The sequence below is a fragment of the Biomphalaria glabrata genome, chromosome 18 (assembly GCF_947242115.1).
Source record: "Biomphalaria glabrata chromosome 18, xgBioGlab47.1, whole genome shotgun sequence".
Taxonomy (NCBI): Eukaryota; Metazoa; Mollusca; class Gastropoda; family Planorbidae; genus Biomphalaria; species Biomphalaria glabrata.
The window spans coordinates 6,251,783-6,271,778 of record NC_074728.1 but is presented as its reverse complement, the minus strand read 5'-3'; the positions used below and the strand labels follow the sequence as shown (position 1 = coordinate 6,271,778).

The following is a 19,996-nucleotide window of genomic DNA, read 5'->3' as shown; positions in this document are numbered from 1 at the left end:
ATAGGCCTATATTTAAAGAACGGTTTTTTTTTTGTTTTTTTTTTCCATTTGACACTTCTTTTGAGAGGTTCTCGCAAGCGATTGTCAGCTTGCTCTAAGCTATATTATAGATTCACATACTAAAATCAATGATAATATAGTGCATTAGTGATGCCAAGCCGCATAATTGTAGGGGGAAAGGGGGAGAAAGAGATGGTGATTACATCCGACATGCACGGTTTGGCTCAAATGTGTAATTAAAGAAGTGTAGGCCTAAACTAAATTTGTGAAAATTTTTTTAGATAAATCCTAGAAAGATAAACTTAATGAATTATGAGGTGTGAGTGAGCTCGATGCCCGTAATGTAGTGTTTGACAAACTTTTTTTTGTTGTTGTTGTTTAACGGAACACTTCGAAAATTCTGAGTATTTAGCGGAACGCTTTGCTTATTATTTTTTTTTGGAGTGGTTAATTGACGAGGTGGCCTACTAGTTAATTATACCAGTAGTTCTTGGAACACCTACTCAGGACTCGAGGGAACACAAAGGTTCCGTAAAACACAGTTTAAGAAACACTGCCATAAAGGCAACCGAAAAATATGTAGTTCTTGTATATTTAAATAATATTTTAACATTTTATAGCATTGGTCAAAAGACAATGTATTTTGGAAGCTAATAGACATCATAGAAAACCAGTGACTTGGCAGAATTTAAGTCATTGGTTAATATGCATGACTAAATGCATGACGCGTAGGACGTAATCATCTTCTTTTTTTGAAGTTATGTCTGTATAAGATAAGATAAGATAAGGTAAGATAAGATAAGATAGATTGTCTCTTTTCCTTAAACCAATCGGAGAAACTGGGAGATCACCCGTAGCGAAAACACGCTAGAGTTACCTCCTACTTTTTATCGGGCATCGGGGCAACGATGACAATCATGCCAGCAAGCCCAACGGTATGTTCAGTTGGTAACATCTACTATCTTTAATGTCCACTATACAGCTTTAGCCCTTGTTTGTATTTTTATTAAGAATATTATTATAATAAGGCTTGTCTTCGAGTCCGAATATTTATGATGAATGCGGTATTTCCCTTGCCTACGCAGACTCAGCTGTGACCTACATATCTTGCCACATCCAGTGCAAGCATAACCATTGTCCATCATCATAATCAAATGAGTATAGGGCTGATAAAAACCGAACGTAGGATCATTCCCTTTGAGAACATAACTAAATTTTTAAGTTCATAAGTCCAATAAGTTCGCTTTAAAAAAAAAAAACAGGTCCAGTAATTCTTGGATGATAAAGCCAATAAGCCTACTTGTCTATGTCAATGCTAAGTACGAAAGAAGAACCTTAGAACTGAAAGGTGTCATATAAATATATTTTTTTTGAATGTCTACTGTTAATCTGTATGAAAAGAGGATGGGATAATGTGGTCAACTAAAAAGAGATTAGTTTGTTTGCGATGACATTTAGTCAAAGCTAACGCATCGACTGGAGATGAGGTGGCGAATAAGAAGTGCGGGATTAACTCTCAACTCATCCTCCCCCGTCCGTTACTGCTAAGAAATTACAACTGCTTTTTATCGTCTTCATAATTTCATTTCACCATTGACTTGAGGGTGCTTTGATTAAGAGCGCAACAAAAGTTTTCCACTCCTCTTGGCCAGAAGCCATCCACACTTTTTTTTTTTAAACCCTCACGGTGTGTAACATTCAACGTTTTCTCAGGCTACCTTGTCTGCGTCTACCTTGACTGAGCCTACCTCGTCAGCACCTTCCATGTCTGCGTTTACCATTACTGAGCCTATCTTGTCAGCACCTTCCATGTCTGCGTCTACCTTGACTGAGCCTACTTTATTAGCACCTTCCATGTCTGCGTCAACCATGACTGAGCCTACCTCATCAGCACCTTCCATGTCTGTGTCTACCTTGACTGAGCCTACCTCGTCAGCACCTTCGATGTCTGCGTCTACCATGACTGAGCCTACCTCGTCAGCACCTTCCATGTCTGCGTTTACCATTACTGAGCCTATCTTGTCAGCACCTTCCATGTCTGCGTCTACCTTGACTGAGCCTACTTTATTAGCACCTTCCATGTCTGCGTCAACCATGACTGAGCCTACCTCATCAGCACCTTCCATGTCTGTGTCTACCTTGACTGAGCCTACCTTGTTAGCACCTTCCATGTCTGCGTCTACCATGACTGAGCCTACCTCGTCAGCACCTTCCATGTCTGCATCTACCTTGACTGAGCCTACCTTGTTAGCACCTTCCATGTCTGCGTCTACCTTGACTGAGCCTACCTCGTCAGCACCTTCCATGTCTGCGTCTACCTTGACTGAGCCTACCTCGTCAGCACCTTCCATGTCTGCGTCTACCTTGACTGAGCCTACCTCGTCAGCACCTTCCATGTCTGCGTCTACCTTGACTGAGCCTACCTTGTTAGCACCTTCCATGTCTGCGTCTACCTTGACTGAGCCTACCTTGTTAGCACCTTCCATGTCTGCGTCTACCTTGACTGAGCCTACCTCGTCAGCACCTTCCATGTCTGCGTCTACCTTGACTGAGCCTACCTCGTTAGCACCTTCCATGTCTGCGTCTACCTTGACTGAGCCTACCTCGTCAGCACCTTCCATGTCTGCGTCTACCTTGACTGAGCCTATCTTGTTAGCACCTTCCATGTCTGCATCTACCATGACTGAGCCTACCTCGTCAGCACCTTCCATGTCTGCGTCTACCATGACTGAGCCTACCTCGTCAGCACCTTCCATGTCTGCGTCTACCTTGACTGAGCCTACCTTGTTAGCACCTTCCATGTCTGCGTCTACCATGACTGAGCCTACCTTATCAGCACCTTTCATGTCTGCGTCTACCATGACTGAGCCTACCTTGTTAGCACCTTTCATGTCTGCGTCTACCATGACTGAGCCTACCTTATCAGCACCTTCCATGTCTGCGCCTACCTTGTCTACTTTGTGCATACCGGTACCTTAAATATATTGTCTTGGCCTACCTTGTCTGCGTACCTCCTCCAAAGTTCCCAATGAGCCCTGTCCAAACAATCCCAGTTTTTATTCCTGACTATCGTGACCCATCTGTTTACCGAACAGTGAAAGAGCAACAATATAAATTTCGTTTGTTTTCTCCTGGAATCTTAATCAACAATTTTCTATACCATTTAATTTGAACCTCAGCATTTAGCTGTATACACAATAGTTATATTCAGTTATATACACAATAGTTATATTCAGTTATCAGTTATATACAACTTGTAGGATACAAAACACAATACTTTACTATGAAGCTTATGTAGATTTCCATTTCTCTTGATATTATAACCTTAACTACTTTTTAATACTGACACTGTTAGAAAGCTCTCTATATAAAATTTACTATTAGAAATTAAGCTCATTATCATCTAGCTAGTCCGTTATTTGTGCACGGCTTTTCTGATATATTTATATTTGTTGTATAAGCATCTAAAAGAACAAGGTTACAAAAACAGTTTGTGTGGAAACACAAACTGAAAATCGGTCAGGCAGCTAAAAAGGCAGGTTTCAATATTATCAGAATGAAATTCTATCAAAGACAGAAAATAATGGAGAAAAAAAGGTTAACAGATCTTGTGTGGTGCCCCAGCAGACCAAAGGATAGGTGAAAGTGAATGTGAAGTTAGATGTGAACCTGGCCTAACTGATGTCTTATAATGAATATCTAATTGATCTAATTGTTTTGTTAAGGGCCAATCTCTTATTCAATTTTTTTTCTTTCGTTAGTTCTTCTACAGAATAGTAATACTACAGTTCACACAAGAATATGAAATACTACCTATTAATTGTTGTTTTAAATTATGTCTGACTTATATGCATATTAAAGAGATTTTTTCTCTTTCCAAAATAGTAAAAAAATTTAGTGTGTAAATATAGTAATTGGTATAACAGAACTTACATAACTTAACAATAAACATTTTTTTTTTTTTATTTTTTGACTAAAAATCTACAACCGTTTGCATAAATATGTTACAAATATGTTATATAAGCGACTGCACTAATAAAGACCCTCAAGTGTTTGTTACTATTAATAGTGAATAGTTGTAACTTGGTGTATTTGTTATGAAAAAACTGCTTGCATAAGTGATTTAAAAAATTAGATTTTTCGCTTTCAGAAAAGAAAAAAGTAGCCGTTGCATCAGAACTCTGAATGGTTTAAAATATTGTGATGTCGGATTTTCCCTATCTTTTCTAGTTAACGAGATTTAAACAGGACGGACGGACAGACAGGCCACACAAAACTAATAGCGTCTTTTCCCCTTTTGGGGGCCACTAAAAATTAAACAAGGAGTTAATCAACAATTGGTAATTTATTACGTTGTTTGGTATCTCGATTGAAGTTGTAGAAGTCATTTTTTAAAGGTCGCCGCTTTAAAAATCAATTTGAAACAAACAATATATAACTATACAATCTTCCATTTCCATAAGCACTTCACTAGCACAGTGGATGCTGGGTTCGAGTTAAGGCGTGTGAGCTTTCTATTTTATTTTAAAGTATTTTTATTTTTAAAATACCTCTATTAGTCAGAACTCATTGAACCTTCAGTGACCCGGATGCGTACCTCAGATCTCAAAAATGGTTCTAACAATTTTCCTACAATTTAACAGCTGGTGAATATCGCTGAGAAAAGAATTACTAGCTCGTTTGTCACATGGCGAAAACTATAGTTTGACTGTTATAATTTTTCAACACCTTTAGAAAGATTTTATTTTTAAGTTTTCATTTTCAAAATTTGCAATTTATAGAGCATTTGATGAAGAGTTCATCTGTTTCTATGGCAGACAGTTAACAATGATGTCATCAGGCCAGCACAATGACCCACCGCTTTACTTCCCTGACTAAGGTTGTGGACTCAGGGGCATGAAAAAAAAATCCTGAAATTTAAAATCCAAGTCTTTACTGAGATTCAAACCCGGAACCCTCCAGTTTTAAGGCCAAGTGCTTTACCATTCAGACAGACAAGTTAGCAGAATACGTTGGGCAGGCCATCTTAATAGAATGTCATAAACAGAGGAGTAAAAATCGTATACCAGCAAAAACTAAAGGCAGGTGACCCAAAAGGCAGAGTACAAATATGATGGATCAAGAATGTGGAGGCAGAGCTACAACAGCTTAGGGAGTTTGAATTTTGAGTTTAGGCACATTGGCACAATTTAGGCCATGTCGTGCCCGTAATCCTTTAAGGATCACTCTTCCTTTACATAACAAGGGCTAAATTCTATACAGTTAAATCATTAAAAACAAGGTCTAATAACAGTTAAAATAGTAAAGGTAGTAAAAATTTAATCATTTGGTAAAAATCTTATGTAAATATTATACGTTCACAATTCAAAAATCAGATCTTTGTAGACAACCCCACCTCCCGGACAAAGCACAGTCAACAGCTTAGGGTTCGGGTGTGGAGATGAAAATGAAAGGCTCAGGACTGAATGGATGGATGTGACTAGGCAGGCCAGACCCCATGGAGGGCTATGGCGCCACTGGGATGGATGGATTGATAAACATGAGACAGCAAACATTTATTTCGTCTTAATTATAAATCATGACATAACTGCATCCCACTCACACACTCAGAATAATTTCAACACATAGATGATTACAATCTAAGCTTTATTCTCCTAATGACTAGAAATCCTTATTCTGAAAGCTTGCGTAGAAAGTCTCGATAAATCTTGATAAACTCTTTGAAGTCATCTATGTCATTGTACACTTGTACTGAGAATCGCAAGTAGATGTCTGTCTTCACTAGCACCAATACACCAAATACATTTGTACCTCCGAAAATGGCCTTCTGAAGGGCAACAGAACCTTCCTGTTCAGACAAAAAGAAATTTATTATAGTCCTCAAATTTCAAACCTTATAGATATTAAAACTTGAATATCCTTCAGAAATAAACAGTAAAAGAAAGGATAAAAAACACAAAGACCCAGACAAATAAATGTTGTTGTTTTTTTTTCATTTAAATTATATAGCTCGAGGCTGATTTTATAGGAAAGAGGCAAGTCTTCCTAAGGACAAAATGTCACCCAAATGGAAAGACACCCCACCTTGCAATGCTGGCAAAGCAAAAATCTCATCTGATTAAAAAAAAATAGTGGTTCTAAAGGCCTACAAACATATACACAATTATTTCAATTAAGCCTAAGTTTACAAGTATTTTATTTAACAAATTATATAGGTCTTTAAAAACTTTTTTTATATAGCTGGAAAATCTATGGACAAAAAAAAATATTGTATTTTATTACTTAAAAAAAACAATTAATATCGGTACTGTTTTCAAAGATCAATAGAAACTGCCCCCTAAAGCACAATACATGCTATGATGCAATCAGATTCTCAGTAGTAGTTTTAGTTTTTTATAGCACACTATGAACATAAAGCATAAAACTGATGCATCATGGTTAATAGTATATCATTTAAAAGAGGTGACCCCTGTGACCTGAAAAAATAGCGGGAAATTTCCTGACAAAATAGCGAGGAATTATAAATGATGAATATAAAAGTACCGGATTTTAGTAAGGGAGGGTTCTGGGCAGAATTTTCCGTTGAGGCCTCTATGTCTTCTTCAATATTAAGAGATCTAAAAGTATGCCATATTTGGAGAAAAAGAGATTACTTTAAAATAGTATCTCATTTTCCTTTTTCACCAATGTTTTACAATGCATAACTTGCTATAAATATATTTTTGAAATGTGGTGACCCCCTTTCAAGGGTAAGGTATGTGATAATTATGTGTTACACATGCGTTTTATAGTATAATCAGAAATATTGATTATCTGCAGCATCTCTTTGATAAAACCAGGGCATCTCAGCATTGGCAAACTTTTAGATGTGTCAGGATTAGTTAAGTTGGCGATCACATTTTTTATCTGTAAATAGTGCCTTCGAAGAACTAAATGATGTAGACCATGTGTTATAGGGAATTTTGTATGACCATTGGGAGGAAAACTATATTGGTCACCAGAGACAAAACCGCAGAGTGACTCCTAAATTTCCGATAACATTTTGGAATGTTAATTAAGAGATCGGGCACAGGACAATCTGCACGAACAAACAATTCAGTGCAGGGATGGCACCATGCATTTCTGCTGTCTATTGATGGTCATCACGCAATGTCTACAAGTTAATCTCGCACTTCCTCAGAGAACAGGAGAACACTGAGAACAAGATTCTGAGGTACAATGCTGGAGAATGAAGTAAACCTCCAACTTAACTGATGTTTTGCAGCTATACTGTCAATATACAGAAACAAGTTCTGTTACTTACTTAACTTTATTGCATGCAATTTAACTTTGTGAAAGTTTGTGTGTGTGTGTGTAATTTCTGACAAGTACTGAAGTATCTTTGCATGTTTTTGAAGTGCACTATTGGAATGTGTATAAATGATGTATTTTGAAATTAGTTGTGTTAGCCATATTATAATTCTTGCATAAAGTTTGCATATTTATATTTTAGGATATCTAAAGTGTTTCCTACAACATGACTGAAAAATAATGATAAAATTAATATAAAAAAAAAATTGACTTTATTAATATTTTACGACATCTAAAGTATTTTTTGCTATTTTATCAGCGCTATTTTCTTTAGTTTTTTTGTCAGGGAACCTTTAAAGGAAGGTGATACTAAATACACATGACATGGGGAAAAAAAGATTTGCTTTAATCTTGATAAAGATATAAACTTACAATTTAAAAAATTTTATGAATTAAAAAAAAACAGGCACAATAACAGGAATAAGCAAAGAGGATAATAATAGGAAGAAGATAGGAAGGAAAGGAACACTTGATAAATTTCTGGCCAGACAAAAGGAAACAAGGTAATGAAAGAGTAAACAATGGCATCAGCAATCCCAGCACATAGTTAAGGGCTAGGTTATAAGAAAAAAACACTTTAATAAATATGATAATAGATTTAAATTCCAGTATCTATGATAAGAGTGAAAGTTTGTTACCTCTGTGCAAGGAAATTTTGAAAATGGAGGCAGCTTAACTAGTCTCATATTCGGGGCTTCCAGGGCTTGTGGTATAGATAGTGGTTCAAATCCCAGCTCCTTTATAAACAAATCTTTAACCTGGTCTGCTAAAGATGAAGTATACTGTATGATCTTAGTCTGGTGAATGAAGACCAAAATGTACTTGCTAGAGAAACAGTTACTTTAAATACTGAAGATATTGAGTGTGATAAGTAAATATACATCTTTTATAAGAGCAGAAATTATGCTAATATGTCTATATTGCGTCATTGTTAATTGTGAATGTTTTGTGAGAAAGTAGGATGTGACGTAATAAAAGAGGATAGTCTTCTATGTCTACTTGTATAAACACAAAGTCTCTGTTATTATTATTAGTAATTAATGTCTACTGTATTTTATTTTTTTATCTGTAACAACAGAACAGAAATTTAAGAGCTGATGTTGTGGGACTTAATGTAGCCCAAATTATCTCCCTGCAATTTATATTTATTATTATGGCTGACTTGTATAATGTGTATACTGAATCAAAGTTATATATTGAAATACACCAATCAATAAAAATTGATATTTGCTGCAATACAACTTTGAGTTCTATAATGCATGACCAGTAAATCACAAGCTCACTTAGGCCTACATAGTTTATATAATAAATAATGGCAATGTCTTCAATTCCAAAGATTAAGAATATGTCCAGTGGTTCACATGGCGTAAAAACCAGTTGCGACCAGCATATTTTTGTCTCATCTGATGCAAACAAAGCCATTGTCTGCTGGGGGATATTTAAGGGAAGTAAGTAGCAACATTTTTTACAACTAAATTGAATGTATTGAATGTGTTTATTCTCATGAGGAGCCTATCTAAATGAATGGACATTAAGGTTGATCACATGCTAAAGGCAATCTTTTATAAAAAGCTCAAAGGATGATGGCATTGTAGAGGTGACCCCCAAATGCACTATGAAGATCAAATCAGGCACCATTCTGACCTCAATGGCATAGAAGAAAGTGGATGGCAGGCGATGGTCTTGAAAGATCAAAAACTCTCATGAAGGCCACTGGACACACATCTGAGGCCCAAATAGAAGCACATCCTGAAGACTGGTAAAGTCCAGGAAAAAATAACAACACTTAGTGATAGTGTGCTAATAGAGAATCAACACGCAAATTGAGAAAAAGAGTTTGACTTAAGTTCTAGCAAAGAAAAATGTTAATGAAACTAATGAAAGTGCAATTATTAATTTAAAAGAAAACGTTTCTCACCATTCCTCCAATAGCTTCGTAAAACTCCAAACCATGTCTAGCACAAATAGTAGGGACATGGTCTCTGGTACCTTGATCAAAGAACTGGCAATCCAAAGTTTCTCCGATCCTCCAGGAAGTGTTTGGAGGATTAATCCAACCAGCATGCTTACTGTCAAACCACAGAACAGCTGCCCCTCTGGGGGCATAAGTCCACTTGTGCAGATTGCCTGCAGATGATGAAAAACAAAACTAAAAACTGAATGTGTTGAAACAGTTTTCCTCCTTGATTATGTAAATCATGTAGACAGTTATGTAAGAGGTCTGGTATGATAACCATTTGATAAACTTCAATTTCCTTTCATTTAGCTCTGCTCAGTGTCTGTCTTGCCTTTAACAGAATCAAAGTGCAGAAAAAAAATCTACCAGTGGCCTAAGAAGTAAAGCAGGTGCAAAGTCATGGAATTGATGATTAATATTAATATGAACTCTATTGTAGCTAAAGCTATTTTCCGTCGCCAATTTAAAGAATTTTTAATTAAGGTCTAAAGTATGTAGATATGCTGCATAATAAGGTTTGTTGGTTATAGAAATGCGATGGATTGATGTTGGCAGATCTACAACAGCTTGGGGTCAGGGCATGGAGACGAAGGGCCCAGGAGAGATATGAATGGAGGGATGTGTTGAAGCAGGCCAGAGACCTCCATGGGCTGTAGTGCCACTGTATGGTTATAGAAAGGAAATGTTTTTAAACGTCTTCACTACTAACTGAAAAAAAAAAGCGATTCTTCTTGAAAAGAGTATTAACTAGGCAGAGTATCACAGAAGAATGACGTCAGGAGGATAACTAATTCATGGCCCAACAAATAATAAATTGCTTTAACCAATAAGTAAGAATACCAATCAATCAACTGGCCTTGAGGGCATACACAAAGTGTTATTCAGGATATTAAGCAAGTGGAGGATTACGAAAAAGTTAAAATAATAAAGTGAAAGCAACTACCTCGCAACGCTATTCACACCTAACTACTTGCTATGACACTCTGTGATGCTTTTAACTGTTAAAAAAGAAAGATGTCTACAAAGTATTGCAATCTAATATTTCCCCTAGTATTATTTTGAAACAGTTCTCTAAACTTTATTTATTACAATGTAAATTCACATAACAATTTAGGGTAGAACTTACATGTGTAAATATCTGCCCCGAGGTCTTGCATGTCCAAAGGAAGGTGACCAATACAGTGCGCTCCATCAATGAAGACCACAATGCCCTTGTTGTGACAAAGTTCCACTAGCCTTTTCACTGGCATGACAATCGATGTAGGACTAGTTATATGGTCTGGAAGGAAAACAAATGGCAAAGTTATGGACCTTGAGTTCCTAGAATTCTAACAATCAAACAGATAGGTAATTAGTTAGACTGCTATGCATAACACTTTGCTCCACTGTATATTTTCCTTGAATTTAATGTTTACTTACAGCGCAATACCCCCATATGAATTTTCTTTATTTAGTTGGTGAAATGGACTGTTTATAATATTTCAATATCAGGATAATCAACGTCCTACTGCATATAAATTAGAATTAGAAAGAAGGGTGAAAATGCTACATTGTCTGATAATAACAGATTCCCAACCATAGAATTGTATCATGGATTGGCCTCTTTAGTCACATGAAAAGTTGTGAAGGGAAAATTTAATCCCATGAGACATAAAATGACGTAGAGAGATTTTTTGTTCTCATAGTACGAGAGAGATTGTTTTTTATTATCATTGGCATGTAAGTCTTTCAAAACTAGAAAATGTTATTCTAGTAGCAATCATCACAGTGTTTAAAAAAAAAAATATGTGTTTTTTTTTTAATTTACCTATAATAGCCACTTTAATGTTTGGGTGTTTCTTAAAGATCTCTTCATATTTCTCAATAATGTCATCTTCACTTGCAATGGGAAACTCTATTTCTAGATTGACTCTTTCCACATCTGCAATGGGTGTAACAAAGAAAAAAATATATTTCAGAAATGCAACATAATTGTTTGTTGAGCTGCAATTCACATAATTCAAAGATGTTATGCCCTTATTACAAACAAAGAAAACAATGTGTGCTAATCAAACGAGTTTTGGATCGATAAAGAAAGGCAGTTCTTTGCCATCACATGTTTCTTACAAGGGCTAGCTGTGTGGAGTGTCCCAAAAAAAGACCCTTGAAATCCGTAACAAAAAGATTTTTACCTATGGTCAGGAATGAGAGATTGACTTTTCACTAACTCCTCTGAGAGAGTGACTTTTCACTGACTCCTCTGAGAGGTTGACTTTTCACTGACTCCTCAGAGAGATTGACTTTTCACTGACTCCTCTGTCCAAAGGTCTTCCATCATACTAAATGATCATTTAAAAACATTCATTTTTGGGGGGTCACAACTCAGCAATGCCTAGTTCCATCTGCCATGGCGAAGGTGGAGGTACAAGACCCATCTAGACTATCCAGTTTGGCTTCAATCAAGGGTGCCATGAATACAACATACCAATCCACCAACTCTTTATAGACTATAAAATGGCTTATGACAGTATCAGAAGGAAATACCTATATGACACACTACAGGATTTTGGAATACCCAATAAGCTGACAAGACTTATACATATGACATTAAACAACTCAAAAAGCAAAGTCATAATACAAGGAGAACACTCACGGGAATTTAGGATTAAACGAGGATTAAGACAAGGAGACGCACTTTCCTGCATGCTTTTCAATTTAACACTGGAGAGAGTTATAAGAAATATACACATAAACACAAGGGGAACTATTACTAACTACTTCAGGAGAGAAAACATGGGTCCACAACCAACAGGGACGATATACAGCCAACCTCTACAATACCTTGCTTATGCCGATGACATTGCCTTATTGGGTAAAGAAACCTCTGACATCGCTAGAGCCTTCATACAACTAGAAGAAGCATCTCGACCAGCAGGACTTGAGGTCAATGACAGTAAAACCAAGTACATCACAATGACAAGAGACAATCAAACAGAGGGACAAAATATCAAAATCAAAGACCACGAATTTGAAAACGTCCAAACTTTCAAATATCTAGGAAGTACTATTAATTTCAAAAATGACCTACTAACAGAAATAAAGGAAAGAATAGCAGCAGGCAACTGGGCATTTTATAGCACCCACCATCTACTTAAGAGCAAAATGATTTCAAGTAAAACCAAGAAAATAATATACAAAACTATAATAAGACCAGCAGCAATGTATGGAAGTGAGACCTGGACACTGACAAAGACATCTGAAAATTTACTTAACACTTGGGAAAGAAAAATCCTTAGGAAAATCTATGGTGCCATACAGGATGAAACAGGGTGGAGGACACGCACTAACCATGAGTTATATCAATTATATGAAGACCCACCAATAGTGAACGAAATAAAAAAGAACAGACTACGTTGGGCAGGTCACCTTGAAAGAATGTCAGACAACAGAGGGGCGAAAATCGTATACAGGCAAAAACCAAAAGGCAGGCGACCCAAAGGCAGACCCCGAATGCGATGGATAGATGACGTGGAAGCAGATCTGAAGCAGCTTGGGGTTAGGGCGTGGAGACGAAAGGCCCAGGAGAGATCTGAATGGAAGGATGTGCTAAAGCAGGCCAGAGCCCTCCATGGGCTGTAGCGCCACTGGGATGGATGGATTCAATCAAGGGTAATTTATTTTTAGGCTCCTGCTGTGGCTGTCTATCCTGTGACCATGGTCAACCAAAATAAACAATGAGAATACAAAACAATACTTGCAATTTCAAGGATTTAGGATGAGTAGTATTACATGTGACCACACAGACCCAGAATTTATTTAATAACTGAACATGTTTTAAAAATGGTAAGGAAAAGGTTATTGACCAAAAGTTCAGGAACAAAAAAAAGACTTCACCATTTTCTCTGTATAATTAATTCAATGGGATTTCAATGAATCACATCCTATATGAGATTTAGATGTCTCTGATTTCTTCAAGATTTCATAGATAACTCAGGATAGACCTACTGGGCCTTGCAAGTTAGTATTAAATATTTGTCTATAGAAATCCTAAAGGTTTCTAAAGAACACTCTAAATACTAAATAAAGAAATAAACATACCTACCTGGTCTGATCCTAGATGTAAAATCTTTACACAACCTATAAATGGCACCATAAGTTAGGGTTGTATCTAGAACTGCATCTCCAGATTTGAAAGGAAAGGATTTCAACGCTGTATTTAAAGCTGAAATTTAAGTAAAAAATTATAATGTTGGGTTTTGATTAGTTCATTATATATTTATAGTCTATTATGACTGTTCAATCCTTCAGACTACAATGTATTTCATCACATTACTTAGAAGAACTTAAAAGTAACAGTGACTTTGAAATAAGTTAGTTTGATAAATCAAGGCATAATTGTATCACCTCTAACAAGAACATTGTCTTTGTTCAGACCTGCAACATTTTTTTGTTCTTTTAGAAGCATAGCTTGGATATTGTATAGCAATTCCATTGTTTGCAATAAAGAATATAATCATCATATAAGTATTAGCTTTGAAGCGTGGTCGAGAAGCCAAGTGCGCTTGAACTTGTCTTGGCTACCTAGAAGGGGGCTCGAGGTTCGACACCCGACTCGGGCAGAGTTGTGTTCACTGAGCGCCTAAAGGCAGCACGGAAAACCAACTCCTAGATACCCCCTCCCCCCCCACCGGTCCACAAATGAGATTGGACCAAAAGCGCTCTGAGCATGCTATAAGCATGAAAGTAGCGCTATATAAAAGCTATAATAATAATAATAATAATATTGGTCTGTCTATCTCATTGATAATTACTTTAACAATAACAATGGAAGCACTTGACAAGTTAGTGATTCTTTTCTTTTTTTTAAATTTGCGATTTTTATTTTGGTTTGTCAACTCTCAACAGACCCACTAGACTTTTTGGACTTTAAGCAGGCAACATGCAGCCTCAGAGCCCAAGTCAATAGACATAACAATGAAATAAGAAGAAAGAGATAAGTACTAGTACCTGTAGTAGAATTACAAACTAGCATAACATTCTCAACGTCTGCTCCAATAAAGTCTGCAACAGTCTGGCGACTCTGGTCTACATATTGTTTGCAGTTTAGCCTAAACCAGAAATCAGGGTGTTTCTCTCTTTCCAAGTTGTATCTAGAATAATATCAGGGGCACAACTCAGCTCAATGTGATATAAATAAGTACTCTTCTTAATATTATAAAAAGGGAGATAAGGCTATAGAGAACAAAAAAGACTGAAAATATTTTTAACTTTTCATACATAATAGCTGTAACTTAAATCCCATTTTTTTTTAAAGATTTTTTTTTAGTAAAACCCACAAATTATTTTAATGTTTCAAAAATGTTACAAAATTTAACAGCTGCCTTATATATAATCACTACTTTGAAATAGTTGGCATATCTTCAATTTTTACCGGAACATTCTTCAATTTAATAGCCTGCATTAGAACTCCCTTCCCACATACAAACACTTTTGGAAAGTTCTTCCTCGTTCTCATTATGTTGCAGCGTTCAGATGACTAGACCAATATATGAGATGAACTGTGCAGTGGTTTCCAAATCAGGGAGCTCTTTATATAGTTTTCTTTCTCTAGGGGTGTTTTCAAGCTACTGTCTTAGTCGGGCTTTTGATAAAGAAGTGAATTATAGTAGCTATTTCCATTGAGCCTCCTATGTAACAGTCCATAGTTATACCCTTATCTATAATTTAGACCTCACATCATACATGTACCGTGTTTCTCCCATGGAACATTCTGATTTTTCATGCTCTACAACTACTTCTAACCTCTAACACATGTACTCTTTGTTACCTGTTTGTTGCAGCTGATATCTGCCCTCTTCTAAGATAGTTGGTATAAATGTTGTTTATTTTGACGGGAACTTTTTTTCCCAATTCAAATCAGAAAAAAAAAAGGAAGCATTATTTTGTTTATCGTTAGTATTTAGCCTCTATACACTTAATGGAGAGCGCAGTGGCTGAGTGGTTAAGTGCTTGGCTTCTGAACCTGGGGCCCTAGGTTTGAATCTCGGTGAAGACTGTGATTTTGAATTTTGGGATCTTTAGGGTGCCCCTGCGTTCACCCAACTTATGCTGGCCACAAGACACTCTGCTCTTTAACCGTTGGCCAAAGAAACAGATGACCTTACCATCATCTGCCCTATAGATCGCAAGGTCTGAAAGGGGAACGTTAAAACCTAATGGAATGAGACAAAAGCTAATTAGGAAAGCTGACAGATGGTCATTTCTTTACGTGAAAAAGGCTTAGTTATCCAACTGCATGAACATTTTTTTAGTGCCCCCAAGTACCTGATAAGTGATGAATGAGCCAGGGTTTAGGCTAATATATATATGTAGTTGGCATGAATTCATTCAATTAATTATTTTTTTTTAAAAAAAAAGGTCATTGAAATTGTGATTATGACTTGAAAAAATATGATGTAATAAAATGACAGCTTACTTGACCTGAAGATCTGCAATGCGCCGAGGAACTGTCCCATAGCTGCCATGATTTAGAAAACAAATATCTGGATCTAAGAGAAACTCTTTTTCTTTTATTTCTTTACCAAATTTTACTGTTTCGAGTCCCTCAGTATTCAATTTATATGACAGAGTTACATTTCCTGGATCTAATTTGAAGCAATCATAAGCAAAATGAATTAATTTTCATCCTGTATTAATAATAATAATTTATTTATAAAGCGCTGTTAACAAACAAAATGTAGGCTCAAGGCGCTGTAATAACATTACAAACAAAAAACACGAGAGCTAAAATGACAATTAATCTAAAAAAGTTTTAAACAGATAGGTCTTAATGTTCTTCTTAAAAGTGGTGTAGCATGGTGTCTGAGATCGATGGGGAGTGAGTTCCAAACCTTTGGTCCGTGAACTGAAAAAGCACGCAGACCGTAGCTTTTGAGGGAGAAACGTGGCACTACTAAAAGCGTTGAGTCCATTGAGCGCAGGGCTCTCTGGGGAACATATATGGAGTAATCAGTTCGCTAAGGTACAAGGGCATCTCATTGTTATATATACACTGATGACAAAGTGTGGCGACCTTGTAATCGATTCTCGCTTTCACAGGAAGCCAATGGAGCGTGCGCAAGAGCTTAGTAGCAGAATCTTGTCGAGTTTTTTTAAGGACTATTCGAGCGGCGTTGTTCTGTATACGTTGCAGCTTGGCTATTTTGTCATCAGGTATACCTGCTAGCATGGCGTTGCAGTAGTCAAGGCGGGAGAGTATGAATGTCACAGCTAGCGTTTTTGTTGACTCTCTTGTTAAATATGGTCGGATCTGGCCTAATCTGCACAGCTGCAGATAAAGACCTTTGCAGAGCTGTTTATTACTGTTTATGGCTTCTATATAGGCCTATGCATTTATATCAAATAACCTTTAACTATGCTTTAGGAAACATCTTGCCCATGGATCTTTGAGGCACCACTGTTGTAAGTAACTGTAACGACTGTTTAATACTGTCTGATTACTGCCATCTTACTGTCTCTTTCAGTATAGAGTCTGTTCATTTTCTAATGTCAGTAATGACTAATGTCTTCCTAATCCTAATTTGTTCCATTTTTTTTCTTGAACCAGGGTACTTTTCCTTTACAAAACTCAAGAAGACTTGGTTATAGCATGGCTTTACCCTCTAGGCCTAGGTAAACATTTTTTATAATCATCAGATTTTGGGGAGATCAAAATAAGTGTCATTTGTCATTTATAAGTCAAACTGAGTCATACTACACAGTACTAGACAGACACTATAATAGAGTCTAGAGTCAGTAGATTAGATCTTTAAGCTAATCCCTGATAGCAAAGATTTTGGGCCCAGTAAGGGCCCCAACTGGGCCAGCCTATAGTCCCTATACTAACTAACTAAGAAGTAAGTCTAGACTCTATTATATTATATTCACACACGGTACTTAGACCAAGTTAAGACTAAGTGTTCTAAAAATAATACTAAGTAATAGGCCTCTGCGCTCTAATAATGATTAAATTTTAAATCAATCATTTATAATTAATTTATTAATCACTCCATTAAATGTATAATGATTAATGCCTATAACTATAACTATAAGTTACTATAAGTATAAGTATAATAATGATTAGGCCTATAGATCTAAATGATCATATGATGGACGTTTCAATTCATCATTTTCATGGTACCCAAATCAATCAATTTACAAATCTAAGTAATACTTAAGTGACTTAAGTTTAAGTGTCTTAAGACGTTAAGTTAAGTGACACTTAAGTCTTAAGTTATAGTAACTTATAGAATCTAGATCTAGATCTACTTACTCGGTACTCGAAATATCATAGGCTCTAGGCTATATGAGAATGTAAAACTGATCAAGAATGGGACTAATGGGAGTTGAAAGGTCAAGACTCAATGATCAATCAAAGATTTTTTTTCTAGCCTATTATAGATCTAGTTAATTATAGGTACCCAACATCAAATCCATATTTCGTAAAAATATTTTTAAAAGTTTCGCTGGCTTTTACAGTGTGAAAATTATGAATTAATTAATTCTACGGAAAACCAGATCAAAAACTAGATTTTCTTCTTGATATTAAGAACAAAACGACTTACAAGGTTCCATTCTGATGCAGCGTCACACGCTTTGAGCTGCCACAAAGTTACTTATCCAGATCTAGGTCAGGTTATGTCAATCAACTTGCACAGATTACATGCAGGCTGATGAGGCGGCTAGGCTTTATGGACCACTATGAACCACAGGTATGGTCATATAACAGTCCTCAACCTACAATGTCAGACCTAGACCATATGAGAGATTATAGGCCTATAATAGCTAAATAATTTATAGTCACGCAATCACCAAACTTTTGCAATGTTTACTTACTTTTTTGTGTGATAATTCTTATCAAAACATTGTGTTTAAATAATACTATTTTACACACCGGCTACGCCCGTTGATTTTTATATTGTTTAATTATTATGGCCTGATTTTTTTTTTTTTTTTGTGGAAATTTCAATACACGAGCCACATTTTAACGATATTCATACGTGATTACTTATGGCTCGCCATTTAGTGCATTGACGAACTGTTCCCTTTCTCTTTCTGAAACTATCATTTTTGTTAATGTTTCCACCCTGCACATTGTAATTTCTTCGACATAGACGTTTGACTCTATTTAGAAAGACCCGCTCTGTAACGCCAACCCCCGACACACATACGCAGATAAGCTTTTGTCAGTGAATCACTTCCCCCCCCCCCCAAAAAAAAACAGACCCCCTTTATCCCCCCGTCCCCTCCCCTTTCCCTTCCCCCTAATTCAAAAAACAAAAAAGTTAGTCCGACGTAGGCCTACAATCTCTAACACTTCTCCGGCGTCTCAGTATTATGCATGAAATGTGTAGTGCTTAATTGTCTTCTTTTCTGAAGTAACGTCTTTAATAGATAAGTTTCAAGAAAAATCTATTTTTTAAAGTAAAACAATCAAAATATTAAAAAAAAAAAAAAGCTTCCGCCCTTAAAACTATACATGAAACTATATTACTAAATTATTTCCCTTACTTGATATCCAAAAAAATATAGATAATTAAAGTATCAACTTGATCGAAAAATGCGTGAGGGAGAAATGGCGTTAACAATTATTTTAGGAGACAAACCCAACAAATTTAGAGATGTCTGTGAATACTGAAGGATTAGTTTCTCTAGTTTATATCAAACAAAATAATTTATTACCAGTAATTAATTGACTAATTGGTTACTTTTTTTATTGATTCATGTCTTGTCTATGTCAATGAATAATTGTGCGAAGTTTCAGCTTGACCCGAGAATGGGTGTGGAAGAAAGATCGTGCACACACTTTTTACAGAGTGAGAAGACAATATGCTCTATCAGTGGCGTGGCTAGGAATTATCCATCGTTTTGGAGCCGCGGGGATCTTCACTTCTCAGGGCGCCCCAGCATATTTAACTTTTAATGTAAAAAAACACTCATTTGCCCCCCCCCCCGGGGGAATTTTCAAATGATCCCCCTCCTCTCCCCCCCCCCCCCCCCACCCTAGCTACGCCACTGTGCTCTTTTTATTTCTTGTAATGCTTCTTTGTTGCAAGAAGTCTTTCCATTTTGCATCTCATATTAATAGTCCAGTTAATGATTTTACAAATGCGTATGGACGGTGCGCCAAATGTTCATATATGTCTATTAATTTATTTATTAAATTCTTCACTGAATACAAAAGAAACATTTGAGTCGAGTGCAGTAGGCCAAATTCCCGCTGAAGTCGTTGTGTTTAAAAAAGCAATAATTTAAGATAATTAGGGCTATACGTTTGATATCCCCCCCCCCATATAAAACCTTACAACAACAAAAAATGATAAAAACTGTTTCAGAAATATTCGTCCAGCTTCCAGTAGGCCTACCCACCTTTTTGAAGCCATGAAGAGAATGTAAGCTAACAGATATAAACGTATCTATCACAGACGTTACTTCTAATTCGCACTTTATGTGTCAATCTACTCATCAATGTTAATCAATGACTTCAATTAAACTCTGCTAAGACGTTGGTTTTCCTGGCTGATTCGAGCAACCCATTACCTCTTCCAATGGGGAGACCAGTTTAAGATCATATTTGGTAAAGCCAGTTCAATGGATCGTTAGTTTATATACTTTCTAAACATTTTAAACATTAACGAACTTTTTAAACTCAACTCATTGAGTTAAGGAACA

At 36.3% G+C, this 19,996-nt stretch overlaps 2 protein-coding genes across 3 annotated transcripts; both read right to left on the bottom strand.

The window, feature by feature from the left end:
• Positions 1 to 1,709: 1,709 nt before the first annotated feature.
• LOC129924011 (uncharacterized protein in mobD 3'region-like) lies at positions 1,710 to 2,936 on the bottom strand. Its single transcript, XM_056017601.1, has one exon. The coding sequence runs from the start codon at positions 2,934 to 2,936 to the stop codon at positions 1,710 to 1,712; it is 1,227 nt and encodes a 408-aa protein (XP_055873576.1).
• Positions 2,937 to 5,629: 2,693 nt separating this feature from the next.
• On the bottom strand, positions 5,630 to 18,050 carry LOC106079294 (uncharacterized). Of its 2 annotated transcripts, none has more exons than XM_056016911.1 (9): positions 17,890 to 18,050; positions 15,762 to 15,930; positions 14,294 to 14,436; positions 13,389 to 13,508; positions 11,115 to 11,228; positions 10,434 to 10,586; positions 9,269 to 9,477; positions 7,989 to 8,147; positions 5,630 to 5,848 (listed from the first exon to the last, which is right to left on the bottom strand). In XM_056016911.1, the coding sequence occupies exons 1-9, from the start codon at positions 17,897 to 17,899 to the stop codon at positions 5,672 to 5,674; spliced, it is 1,254 nt and encodes a 417-aa protein (XP_055872886.1). In that variant the 5' UTR covers positions 17,900 to 18,050; the 3' UTR covers positions 5,630 to 5,671. The 2 variants fall into 2 exon arrangements, with proteins under 2 accessions (XP_055872886.1, XP_055872885.1); XM_056016910.1 differs by lacking the exon at positions 17,890 to 18,050 and adding an exon at positions 17,598 to 17,721.
• Between the last annotated feature and the right edge of the window lie 1,946 nt (positions 18,051 to 19,996).

What these genes read in the sequence shown, in the direction of transcription:
- LOC129924011 (XM_056017601.1), bottom strand. Translation starts at nt 2,936, where the DNA reads ATGGAAGGTGCTGATAAGGTAGGCTCAGTCATGGTAGACGCAGACATG.
- LOC106079294 (XM_056016910.1), bottom strand. An exon ending in CATTAAAGTGGCTATTATAG is followed by an intron (nt 10,587 to 11,114) that starts GTAAATTAAAAA and finishes TTTTCCTTCCAG; the next exon opens with ACCATATAACTAGTCCTACA. An exon ending in CAAAATTTCCTTGCACAGAG is followed by an intron (nt 5,849 to 7,988) that starts GTAACAAACTTT and finishes TTGTCTGAACAG; the next exon opens with GAAGGTTCTGTTGCCCTTCA.